General features: G+C 35.2%; 1 protein-coding gene across 1 annotated transcript; it reads left to right on the forward strand.

Annotated features, from left to right (window-relative positions):
* Positions 1–238: 238 nt before the first annotated feature.
* On the forward strand, positions 239–1,837 carry LOC114179173. Its single transcript, XM_028065414.1, has one exon. It carries the CDS (start codon positions 293–295, stop codon positions 1,715–1,717), a length of 1,425 nt encoding a protein of 474 aa, XP_027921215.1. The 5' UTR covers positions 239–292; the 3' UTR covers positions 1,718–1,837.
* The last annotated feature ends 11,799 nt before the right edge of the window (positions 1,838–13,636 follow it).

Raw genomic sequence — 13,636 nt, forward strand, 5'->3', positions numbered from 1 at the left:
CACGTGAAAACAAAACCAAACCATGGCTCACTTATCGCTTCTCGTTTCTCGCTTCTCGCGCACTCCTTCAATCAGTACGATGCGGGTCCCTCAGAAGGCAAATGTTATTGTCACCACCACAAACACGCACCAAACCTTGTTTCCAGCCACGTGACACAACAAAACAAGAGGTATCATCCAAAACTCCACGCACCCACTCATTAAACCCCAAAAATATAAATTAAAAAACCCTCACAAATCCCTACTTATTAATTATTTCTCATTTTTCATCTCTGACAGCCACCACACAACCATGGAGAACTATCAGTACCCCTCCTACCCTGACTCCGGCGACTCCTCGCCGCGCTCCAGGGAGATCGACTTCGAGAATCCGCCGCCCTGGGACGACCAGCAGACCCAGAACTACAAGGCCAAGTTCATGTGCAGCTACGGCGGCAAGATCCAGCCCCGAACCCATGACAACCAGCTCTCCTACGTCGGCGGCGACACCAAGATCCTCGCCGTCGACCGCGCCATCAAGTTCCCTGCCTTCCTTTCCAAGCTCGCCGCGCTCTGTGACGCCACGCCGCAGGACCTCACCTTCAAGTACCAACTCCCTGGTGAGGACCTCGACGCCCTAATCTCCGTCACCAACGACGACGACCTTGAACACATGATGCACGAGTACGACCGTCTCTATCGCCCTAACTCAAAACCTGTCAGGATGAGACTCTTCCTCTTCACGCTTTCCTCAAACCCTAATTCCTCATTCTCCTCGGATCGTGATCGCTTCGTTGATGCTCTTAACTCTGCTCCAATTCCCCCGCAACCTGACCCCATCAAAACCCCTCCCGTTACTCCTTCCAATGTCGATTACCTCTTCGGCCTCGACAAGGCCGTTGCTCCTCCCACTCTCCCTCCTTCCTTCGCGGCCGTTAAGTTCCACGATCCCGCGCCGGAGCCAGTCGCGCCGCAGCCGGAGTATCAGGTCCGCGGTGGAATCTCCGTTTCTGATCGCGTCGTCGGATCGGATCCGAGTGCGAACTCGATCGAAATTCAGAGACAGTTGCAGCAGGAGATGCAGCGTTTGCAGATTGCTGAGAATGAATATCGGAGGAGGAGTGAGGATGGTTTCGCCGGCGGCTATGCCGCTGCGGGAGGGGATTATTACATGCAGAAGATGCCGGAGAAGGTTCCGCCTCCTAATGCGCCCCATCCCGGTGGGTACTGGCCGGAGAAGCAGTTTTCCGGCGAGGGTTTTCAGACGACAGTCACGACGGCTCCCGGAGGTGCTGATCAGCAGGTCTATGTTATCCCAGCGCCAGGGACGTTCTACCACGCGCCGGTGGTGAGGCCTCCGGCGGCGCAGGGCTACTACGCTGTGCAGAGAATGGGGTCTGAGGGTTTCCGTGAGCAGGCGGTGTTCGGAGGCGTCGCTCAGCAGAAGACTCCGTTTTCGTCGGCGGGGCCAGCGCAGCCGGTTAAGGCTTCGGGGTATGCTGAGGGATACGGCGTTGTTAGGCCTACTGGGGTGCCGGATAATGCAGCGTACGCGCAGGTGGCGTATGATAGTGCGAGTGGGAGGCAGGTTTACTATACTGCGCAAGGAGGTGTGGTGCACGCGCCGACGCAGTACCAAGGCGTTCCGCCGGTGGTGGGTTCGGATATTAGGCCGGTTGGGGTTTCGGTGGGCCAGGATGTTAAGGTGGTTAACAAGGTTAACCAAGGTTCTGTGTGACTATAGCTGTGATTAAGATTGTGATTATGTTAATTTTGAAATAATACACTAAATATGTTTTGCTTTTTTCCTTCTTATGGTTATATAAATATATATAATACGAATATTGTTAGCTAATAATTAATTGTTGAGGATTAAATTTCTTTCGATCTGTCTCGTAGTGTTCTCCGCTTCTCCACTTCTTTGATTGTAGTAGTATACTTCTTAACTTGAATTTATCAATGCTTATTTATTATTCGATTTTGTTTTATTGAATGTAGTTGAAAACAATTTGTGGAGGGACACTGAATTCTTCATTTTTGTTGTTCTCAATATTTGTTAGTGTGATTTTAGCTTCAGAATTAGTAGGACTGAACTGATTTTCAAAACTCACTGGCTACAAGATTTTCCAAACTTATATCATCAATGCAGTGATTTTTCTCCGTATCAATTAGATGCGTTTTAGAATATTTGTTGAATTTATTATATAAGAATAATTTAAAAGTATATATTTTCTTTATCAGTGAAAAATTGATTAACATTTTACTCCATAAAAATAAGGTATCTTTAATAATTGAATTCAAAGTATGATTATGAAATTGTAGGGTTGAGGGTCAAGTGACGGACTCGGGTATTGTTTTAAAAATATGGTTTAATAGTAGTTTTAGTTATTATATTTGTATCTATATTCCAGTATATAAAGAGAGTATTTTGTGTGTGTGCATTTGTTTTTTAATTTTGTTCTTTAAATAAAAAGTATTGACCTCATTAATTATCTTTAATCTTCTATTATTTAATATAGTTTATATTTAAAATAAGGCTTAAATAGTCATTTGGTCCTAGTTTTGGTCAATTTTTTTTTACTTTGGTTCTACTTTTGAAATTGTTTTCAATTTGGTCCTATCTTTCGTTAAATGTTTTCAATTAACTTCTTTTCCTTAACTCTGTCTAAATTGTTAACAGAACAGTGGTTAGCGTGATTCTTTTGTGTGACGCGGATTGTTGTTCAGTGACATGTCTGTTTCCACTATATGCATAAACTAGATGTTATAATTGAAAGTTAGGGTTTGTGTGATTTTGAATTGTGGTTGTCTTCCATCCATCTTCAGCTGAAAAGGAATGTCTCGTGGAGCATTTTCCTCTTCTTGCAATAGTTGGGTTCACCAAACTTGCAATTCATGCCATGGTGGTTCTAGGGTTTCAGGCTCACCCCCAATTTGCGATTGCGAAGACATTGCAGTGGTGTGCACAACTAGAACTACAAAGAACTTGGGTAAACAATTTTGGGGTTGTGCGAACTTTAAGGTTTGTTTCTTAGTGTTTCACTTTCAGTGTTTCACTTTCATCTTGTTTTTCTGTTTTGTAGAGACTTGGTGAAGATGTGTTGGGCTGTAACTTTTTCAAATGGTGTTACGAGAGGGTGTTGATGAGCAAGATGCCATTATCGTTAGGCAAAGGCAGAAGATCGCTTATATGGAAAATTCATTGAGTGTTTGGAAGAAACGAATGCAATTGTCATTAGCTGTGATAGGTTTTCTAGTTGTAATGAATGTAGTGGTTTTGATGGGTTGTAATTGTCATTGGCTAGCTTGAATAATTGCATCGCTTATATGAATGAATGATATTCTTTTTTGTATAATTACATCTTCTCAACTGTTTAAAGTTGTTATTTATGTTTTGTGTAATTTTAATGAAATGAAGAACGAACAATTTGAAAATGAAGAAGGCGGACTAAATTCTGAAAATTGCAAAGTTGTTGCATTTCTAATTAAGGCTTTTAAGCCTTCCATCAAAATATCACAGTGTTCAAAATCCAGAAATTGAAATTCATAACACATCCTTATTTCCCAATTAGCACATTCATTTCCTCCAAAAAAAAGTATAACTACAAAATAAAATATTCCCCTCCCTCCAAAATACATTCAGTAGTCTCATCATGGACGTGGTGGCCTTCGTATTTGATTTTTGGCATCATCTTTCTAATGCCATAAGATGGTTGGCTAGGCTGTTGTACCGCAATGTTTGGTGGTGGTGGTGTTGCTGGTGGAGTGGGTTCTGCAGGTGGAGTGATATATGTCAATATGCTCGTCTGGATTTTGGGTCCTATCATATCTATCAATTGTCATCCCTTTCCAATTGCTTGGTAAAGGCACCTCAATGATCTCATCTATAAAGGATGTCTCCTTATGGGCTAGTGAAGGTTGTATTAGCAATGTTGTTTATCTTGGGTGGTGATCCTTTTGTGCTTTCTTGCACCATTTGGGGAGATCTCAGGACACTAGTGTAAGATCCGCGAAATTTAATTAATTAAATAATTAATTAATTAATAAATGCGGGATGGTAGTGCATTTATGACATTAAATTATGTTATGTATGACATGGAAAAGTATTAGCTTAAGTGGTTGAGAGTACTTTAATTATGTGAGAGGACTTGGGTTCAAGTCCTATGTATGCCAAGTGTGTGTGTTTTTGTTATTATTGTTTTAATGATATGTTGGGCCACATTTTTGTATGAGATAATGCTTGAATTGTGTATGTTAGCAAGAAACATAAGTTGGCCTGGTGGTTTAACTTTGGCTTGGCATTAGGAAGGTCATAGGTTCAAACCTTGGTGAGTCAAATTTAACTCTTTTTGCTTAAACTTTAGTTGTGGGCTGAATATGAAAAGGTGGAGAAACCTAGCAATAAAACCCAAATTTAATCATATTCTCGTTTTTTTCATTAACCAATTAGTGTAAGACCTATAAAAGGCAAAATTTGAGGAGAATAGGGTTTTGGAAGTCTGTTTTCTGAGAGCCTCAAAGGGAGAGCGAAAATTGGGAGTGAATTAGAGAGGAGAAAACTGAAGTGGTGATAAGGTTAGCCAATTGAGATCAAAGGAACCTCCCGAATTCAAGTGTAAGCAAGGAAATTTCAGGTTAGGGGAGCTGAACCCGAAATTGTATGCCTTTGACTATATTGCATGGTTTTTATGACTACATGCTATGGATTCTGCCTTGTATCTGTGATGAATTTGGGGGTTTGGGTGAATTGGTATTGTTTGATTGAATTCTGGTCTAAAAGCATGAAAATAATGGGGTTATACACTGCCTATTCTGTGATTGTGCAAAAAATGGGGTTGTTGGGGCATATTTTTGTGTTCCATTATGCTAATATGTCTATCAAAGTTATGTTGAATGAATTGGTATGGTTGGGTTGTGTTTTGGGTCGTTGGTGCAATGTGTTTGTGCGTGAATCAGTGTCAGACCCTGCAATTCTCGCTCAGGCGAGCTAGGTTCGCCTAGGTGAGACATGTAGGGACGCGTATCCTCTATTTTGCTCATGCATCTCGCCCAGGTGGTGTGAATTGGTCGTGGGCGACAGGTCATCTCGCTTGGGCGAGTATACCTCGCCCAAGCGAGAATTCGTGGGTGTTTTGGGTGGTTTGATTGGACATCTCGCGTAGGCGGGATCGATTTTGTATTGAGTGGAATGGCGTCTCGCTCAGGCGAGCACCTCTCGCCTAAGCGAGATCTCGAGGGAAGGTTTGTGGTTGTTGTTGAACTCGTCGCCTAGATGAAGTATATTAAATTTGGGCGAGTGGGAGTCTCGCCCAAGCGAGAATGATCTCGCTTAAGCGAGACTTCATATGATGCAGAGGTGATGTGGGCTCGTCCAAGCTAGTGGGTCTTGCTTAAGCGAGATAGGCTGGACAAGTTAAACAAAGGAGTTTAGTTTAAATGAGCGAGGGTGTCGGGAAACTTTCAAAGCATGTATTATTGCTATATTAATGGGATGAGGTGGAAATTGTAAAGCATGGTCTAAAAGGCTTCAAAGAATATTTCGATGGTGGGCTTGCTGGTGTTCCAAGGGTTGTGGCCCGGAACGTATCTTTGAGTTGTGACTCAGGATAGGGGTTAAGCACGTGGCATTCTATGGGTTGTGGCCCGGAATGACTTCCCTTGAGTTATGGCTCGGGATAGCGGATGCACACGAGGAACCTTGAGTTGTGGCTCGGGTTGGCGAGTGTGCCAGTGTGAGTGTGTTGGTTGTGGCCAGTACGGATGGGTCCAGATGGATTGCCCTCCTTAGTGGTCGCTGACGAGTTTGGTAGTCCTAGGACGTTACGAACTATGTTCGTACTTGGGAACTCCACCTGGCGTTACGGTGTGTGATCCGTAGCATGGTTTTCGCACGTGCTCTATCAGTTGTGGCCGATAGGTGTGGCAGCAAGGCACCTTGAGATACTTAATAGAAGATGTAGAACCCTGCTAACATGGTTGTGGCCATGTGAAAGAACTGGAACGAGATTCCCTGATGTACTTAATATACATGGTGGTGGCCATGTGGAGGGAAGGTAACGAGTCTTCCACTAGGTGCATCGGTGTACATGGTGGTGGCCATGTGATGGAAATGGAGTAAGGTTCTGTGGGAAAAGAAAGAATATTTTATATGGTTGTGGCCATGCAGTATAAAGAAAGAGTTTGTGTTATTGTTATATTATTTGTATTGGTTATACATGTATATGTATGTTTGGTATGTTTTTGTGTGTTTCAACTGTTAGCTCACCCTATCTGCTTGTGGTTGGCGATGATCGTGTACGCGGTACACGTGAGCAGGTGATGATGCAAGTGGAGCTGGTGAGGTTTAGCTGCGGAGAGAGGATGACCATGTGATCTTTTTCTTAATGTTTTCTTTACTTTATTTGAAATGGATTGTAAAGACTCATGGAATATTTTGATTACACTTGCAGTTTTGTATTTATGGACTTCTTAGTAAAATAATAAAGATTTAAATTTCCCGTGTTTTTGGAAAATGAAGTATTATTAAATGTAATGTACTTATTTACTTTATTTTATTTTATTAAATTTGTAATATCCAGACGGGATGTTACAACTAGTCCTTGATGTCTCCGTGTACGGGCAATTGGTACTCTCTTGCCCGACTTCCTCCAACTTCATTTTCATGTTAGCATTTTCTTCTTTCAATGCGGTCATTTCTTTGCGTTCTTCCTTTTCATTTCAGTTAACTCCTTTTGTAGTTCTCTATACAACCATTTCTCATCAACTGTTTGCTGGTATCTCTTCCTCACATGGTTTCCCATTGTTAGTCATGTTGCGAGTAAACACTAAGTGTTTACAGAAATTCACCTTGGCTCCATAGTGGGTGCTAGAATGTTCTTATAAGAACTAAGATGTACTTGAAATCTTCTAAGGTGTCTACCACACTCCTTCTTGGCAATTCGACATGCCTTTGGGTCTTTTTGCCTTTGAGTTCTTTTCCGATCTAATCATTGAGGTCCTTGACCGAGGAGCCTACAAATATATTTTGATGCTCAAGTCAGTGATATGTCACAGGTAATAAATGTTGTAATAATTAGAATCTACTAACATACCTCATGAACAATAATTATTTATAGTATTGTGTGGGCCCTTTCTTTCTTGGACCTAAGATCCATAGGCTTATCCCATTTTAGAATTTCTTGACCTGATTAGTTATCCTTAATAATTTTTATTTAGTATATGGTTATATTTAAAATAATGTTTATTATTCAACAACTAGAATCAACCTTCCTGACAATATATATCACCTAAACAATCAATATCAAGATCTCGATTAAAGTTATAAACATGTCATCATGATCATAGAGCAACAAAGAGTCATTAAGAGCAACCTTGAGTCACATATATTGTCCCAAAGTTCACATACAACTTAAGAGTTAAACATTTTAAAGGGATAAAACAAGAATTTACTTTGTTAAAGTCTTTGATAAGAAGGTTTCTTCCTCAACTGGAATAATTCTAATTTTATGATTTCTGATGATTGAAATATTAGGATCATAATTGAAAAGAGATGACAGAAAATCTAAAATAGGTTAGAGAAATGATAATTTATAAGAATGATTTTTTTCTGTTAAGAATCTATTTATATAATGTTCTATTCATTTAAAATTATGGTTACTTTTAAATCTTTTTATAGGTTCTCACGTCATATTATACCATAAAACAAATTATGGTCCATTTTAAAATACAAGTTAATAACGAACAATATTTTTTATTTTTTAACCTACCCCAAATGATCGGATTGGACTCAACTATCCATTTTGAAAACACATTCATTTTTGTTTTAAAACTAGAAAATCAATATGCATTTTTTTTAAATCTTTAATTTCTAATATTTTTACTTTATCAAAAATATAAATATAGATCTTTATTAAAAGGATGATGTAAATGTTATTTAGGAATGTATAAGGAGTACAAAAACTGTCTCCTATTTTTTTTATATCTTTCGAGAGTACAAAAATACAAAATTATATATCTTACATCTTTAATGATAAATTAAAATTTTTTATTTCTTTAAATATCAGGATTAAAGAAAACAAAATTATAAAATCACCAAAACTGAGCATGCTGTGTCATGTTTTCATAAACTCAGTTTTTATCTCTTTGTCATCTTATACCAACGATAATAAAACAATCTCTTCATTAGTTATTTATTTGGTTTATTTATAAGTAAATTTATTAAATCTATTTCTTTAAATTTATGAATGTATAATGATTTTTTTATTATTTTTCAAAATTGAATGAATCTTCCTAAGTTAACCAATTTTATTTTACGGATTCTTAAATTTATTTCTTTTAAAAATTTCAAATTTCAAATTTGCTTACAAATCTTATTTTATGAATATAATTTATACATTTGTTTCTTAGTTTAAAAATATTATTTTTACACATGAATTCAATATCTATACATAAATAATTGTCAAGAAATTAATTGACTTTTTATTTTATAGATCAAAATTTTTAGATAACTTTCTTAAAAAGAAAGATAAATTAATAATCTTTATATCCAATTTATTATAATTTTTAAATAAAATTTATGAATACCTTATATGAAACATTAAAGTTGTGGACATGTGAGAGACACATATGGGAACAAAAGTGTAGCAATCAGTCATTTATTGACAATTAAGATAACTTTGGATCCCAACTCTCCTTGTCCAACTACTGATATGCACAATCAATTTCATGTGCCCATAGGATAGATAATGTTATAACGTGTATTTATTTATATATTTAACGCGGATAAAATATCAATATTAGTTTATTCAAAGTTAAATTGTTATAAATGAATATGTTGTAATGTATGTATTTAAAAACAGTTTTATTATGAATTTTAATATTAAAATACATATATTCGATATGACACGTATCAGATACGATCATACACTTATCTTAAAAATAATATGACACAATATATAATATATACATATTGAAAATATACAACTTTTTTAAAAAAAATGATAATTATATAATTATTTTTATTGAATCAAAATTAAAATAAAATGTATTAAACATTTTTAACATAAAATTTTATAAATTATTGTGTTATAAAAGTAATTGATTTACATATTATATATGTATCTCAGATACGAATATGTACTTGACACTAATACTTGAAATATATTGAAGTATAAATGCATCTTAATATTTATATCTTCTATGTCATCTTTCTCTATATATATATATAATAAATTTAACCATTTTTTTAAAATTTAATTATTAAATTAAATAAATAAAAAATCATCTAAGAATCTAAGAAATAAATAAAAAAACTATAATGCAATTGTAAAAATTATTCATATTTATTTTTATAATCATAATTTTATTATGTTATAGAAAAAGTGAATACATGTGTGTTTCACTAATGTGTGTTTCACGAGTATAAATAAAATAGATTTATCTTTTTGCGGTCTACATTTGTTTTCAAGTTTGTTTTTTAAATTTGTTTTCTTTTTTAAATTAAAATAATTATTTTATTAATTTTTATCTTTTTAAGTAAATTTAAGTGTTTTTTAAATTTAAACTATTTTTTTTATTTGAGCATTTTTTTAAATTTAACTATTTTTTTATTTAAAAGCCATCTCCAAAATAAATAAAAATTATTTATAGTAATAATAGTAATAATAATTTTTTTATATTTTTTATTGTATAAAAAAGTGAACACTAATATAGACATAATATAAAACAGATTCATAAAAAAATAGTAATAAAAAAAGTGAAACAAACATGAAAAATCTACCTAATACGAAAAGGAAAAATTATGTTATTAGTTAATATAAAGAATTCACTTTGAAAATATGATTACAAAATACTTACTCTCATTTATAAATATTTTTCTTTATAGAACACATCAATTATTCTTTACATGGTTTTTCATGACCTTAATTTTCTATAAAATATCTGTCAGGTTTTACAGAGGGGGTTTCACTGGAGAGAACAACACCAATGAGATCTGAGCTTAACCACATAAGACAATGACACCCAATGGGTTTATGGGCCTTGATCCTTATATAGTGCTCTACTTTCTCCCCCTCCAGCGGAAGCTGCCCAACCACGAGTACTCCTTTTCTGCCCTTTTCTGTACCGCCGTTATTCTTAACGGGACACGTTTTACCTGGAACCCTTACCTGGGACCTTTGCCAGGAAGACTATCGATACTAGGACCATACTGCACTCGTCTGAGCCGATATTAACCATCGACTCTGATACCACTTGTCAGGTTTTATAGAGGGGGTTTCACTAGGGAGAATAACACCAATGAGATCTGAGCTTAACCACATAAGACATTGACACCACTCTCAACCCAAAACCTTAAGGCAATGGGTTTATGGGTCTTTATTCTTATATAGTGCTCTACTTTCTCATTTCTGGTCAATGTGGGACTTAGACTCACACTTGGATTCTTAACAATCTTCTCCTCAAGGGTGAGTCCCTTCAACCACATTGGTACACTCCCCCTCCAGTGGAAGCTGCCCAACCATGAGTACTTTTTTTCTGTCTTTTTCTGTACCGCTGTTCTTCTTAACGCGACACGCTTACCTGGAACCCTTACCTGGGATTCTTGCCAGGAAGACTTTCGATACTAGGACCATACTGCACTCGTCTGAGCCGATGGTTAATATCGGCTCAGACGAGTGCAGTATGGTCCTAGTATCAAAAGTCTTCCTGGCAAGAGTCCCAGGTAAGGGTTCCAGGTAAGCGTGTCCCGTTAAGAAGAACGGCGGTACAGAAAAGGGCAGAAAAAGAGTACTCGTGGTTGGGCAGCCTCCACTGGAGGGGGAGTGTCCTGTGGTTGAAGGGACTCACCCTTGAGGGGGAGATTGTTAAGAATCCAAGTGTGAGTCTAAGTCCCACATTGACCAAAATTGAGAAAGTAGAGCACTATATAAGAATCAAGACCCATAAACCCATTGTCTTAAGGTTTTGGGTTGAAAGTGATGTCAATGTCTTATGTGGTTAAGCTCAGATCTCATTGGTGTTATTCTCCCTAGTGAAACCCCCTCTGTAAAACTTGACAATATCAAACCTAAGACTATCCTTAGAGAGGATGTCTTCAGTACAATTAAGAAAATCTCTTTGAAATTTATGGTTTTCTTCTTGTTACAACCCTTTAGTGTAATTTTGAACTTTCTTTCTCCTTGTTTGAATTTTAACTTGTATACTCACTTTTTCTTTAACGAACATCTTTTTTGGATAACTCCATAAACTCATACATTTGATTGTCATGCAACTAGGTCATCTTCTCATCCATAACTTAAATCCAATCTTCTTTATCTATTATCTTTGTAGTCTAATCAAAGTTTGTAATTCATTATCAGCAACGAATGTAACATATTATATATTAAGTGTCTACTAAAGGACATTTTTCTCTTGAACATAGTCTCGATACCGATTGTACCTAATATTTTTTATTAATAAGTGCTATTATTTATCTATTCTTTTAAGATTCATTTAAGACTTTGACAATTCAAAATTTATTTGAGCAATAACAAATTAACTTTGAGGATTCTTTCCTCTTAAAATTGTGCTTGCAAGATGATTTAACACGTCAACATTGCTTGTGCCTTTCTTACTCTCTCAATACTCATATTAAAAGTAAATGGTTAAAATTATTTCATAGTGTACCATTAAATGTGTCATAAAATTAGATAATGTAATTGAAACCTACCAAAATAATTAGCTTCATTTTTCTTTCTTTTTTTTAAATCGGGTATAATTTATTTAACAAAATAACTTTAATACCCTTTTTGATTTTGTATATCATGTTAGCTTCCTTATCTTAGAAACTTCTTCATCTCAAAGTTGTTAAATGTAATTTTCTTTCACCATATATTTATCACAATCTTCTATTTTACCACAAAAATAAATATTATGACTATAATTAGAGATAATAATAAATTACATTGTAATTAATATTTTATATTAATTAATATCAATTTTTATTAAGGGTGACAATGTAGGATGAATCGATCCACAATTAAAAACATAGGATGAATTACAATTTTGAACCTATTGATCCACACAAATTTGACTCGCATAATCCGTAGTCCGTGCGGGTCTGGGATGGGACAAACTAGTTTGTTAACCTGTAAGCTAAAAAAAATTCAAAATATAAATTTTATTTTCCTAAACTTAAACGCATCACAACATATCCTCCTCCTGTTTTATTACTTAGGTGTGTTTGGAGATGAAGGTGGTAGGTGAGTTAGAAGAATAATAAAAAGTGAGGAGGTGGTGTATCAGAGAAACAGTGGTAGAGGAGAACTGTGGAGAAGAAGAAAATTGGAGGAGGTGGAAGACAAAACATGCCACATCATTAAAATCAAAATGAGTAAATTTGTCCACTCTATTTTTAATGATTCAAGTTAATTAAAAAAAGATTAAACTGAATAAAATTAAGAAAAATTAGAACTTGATGAAAAGCACACATAAAAGATGAAGTGAGGGAGAACTGAGTATATTAAAAGTGTTGGGAAGATCTCAGAAAAAATAATAGGTTTAAACTAAACGTGGAAGCAAAATCCAGATCAAATCTTTCATAAATAAATAATATGTAAAATAATAAAAGACATAAAATAGAGAAGAGAGAAACCAAAAAATATCAAAACTTTTAACATGTAAAACTTCAATATGGAGAAAAAATCCACGGGACCTTGTACAGTAAAAACTTCCACTAATAAAAATTAATGGATACAGCACAAGTTCTCTAGGAGATTCCAATGATTAATAGAGCACTATTCTCTTCATTAACAAGGTGAATAACAAACCCCAATAAATACTTTAAATAAACAATATAATGAACCTCAATATATGAGTAGAGAAATAAAACATTTTCTCTAAGGTAGTTTCTTTGCACAAACTTGCACATGATAAGATAAATTGGTTGATATTTTCATCTTCACTCTCTCTTTTCTCTAAGAGGCACTCACAACTTCTTTCTCTCTGTCTCACTCTATTTTTCTCTCATCTCAAATCTGATTCAAGAATTGCATATTTAAATTGCATAATTGGACGGGAGCAATAAAAAAATATCTCCTTTTATTTTTCTTAATTAAACCAGTGTGGACCCAATAAATTAGTAAGTCACTTGACAAAAAGTATGTTGTAAAAAAGTTAAGATAAACAAAGAAATGATACTTTGATAAAAAAAAAATTGACAAACTTTGACTAACAATATTTTTGATAAAAAAAAAAAACTTAAAACTTTATTACTTTATTTTCTTAACTTCCATTAAAAAATAAAAAATTACTCTATCTAATAACTTTGTCAATAAAATTATTTTTCAAAAAATTATTTTTCAGATGAATAATATCTTACAGACAAGATTGGAAAACATAACTCGATCCTTGAATACTATAATAATAGTAAATGGAGTGACCACTAACACCTAATGTACGGAATAGAAAGTGCGTGGGGCGAAATCTATGTTGGAAGGATGCACTTCTCATATTTTACACTTTTTACGAAAGCAAGATCCTAGTGGACCACTTACATTTGCTTTTCTAGGCTATTCAGTTACTCAACCACTCTCCCATTGCAACTTCCATCAAATCTTGTTTCATATTATATATACTGTTCTACCCAAATATTCAGAAAGCTTAATTTTTAATTAATTAA

Source organism: Vigna unguiculata, chromosome 3 (assembly GCF_004118075.2).
Source record: "Vigna unguiculata cultivar IT97K-499-35 chromosome 3, ASM411807v1, whole genome shotgun sequence".
NCBI classification, from domain to species: Eukaryota; Viridiplantae; Streptophyta; class Magnoliopsida; order Fabales; family Fabaceae; genus Vigna; species Vigna unguiculata.

Bases quoted from the DNA above. Each gene is read 5' to 3' on its own strand.
- LOC114179173 (XM_028065414.1), top strand. From the start codon at position 293: ATGGAGAACTATCAGTACCCCTCCTACCCTGACTCCGGCGACTCCTCG.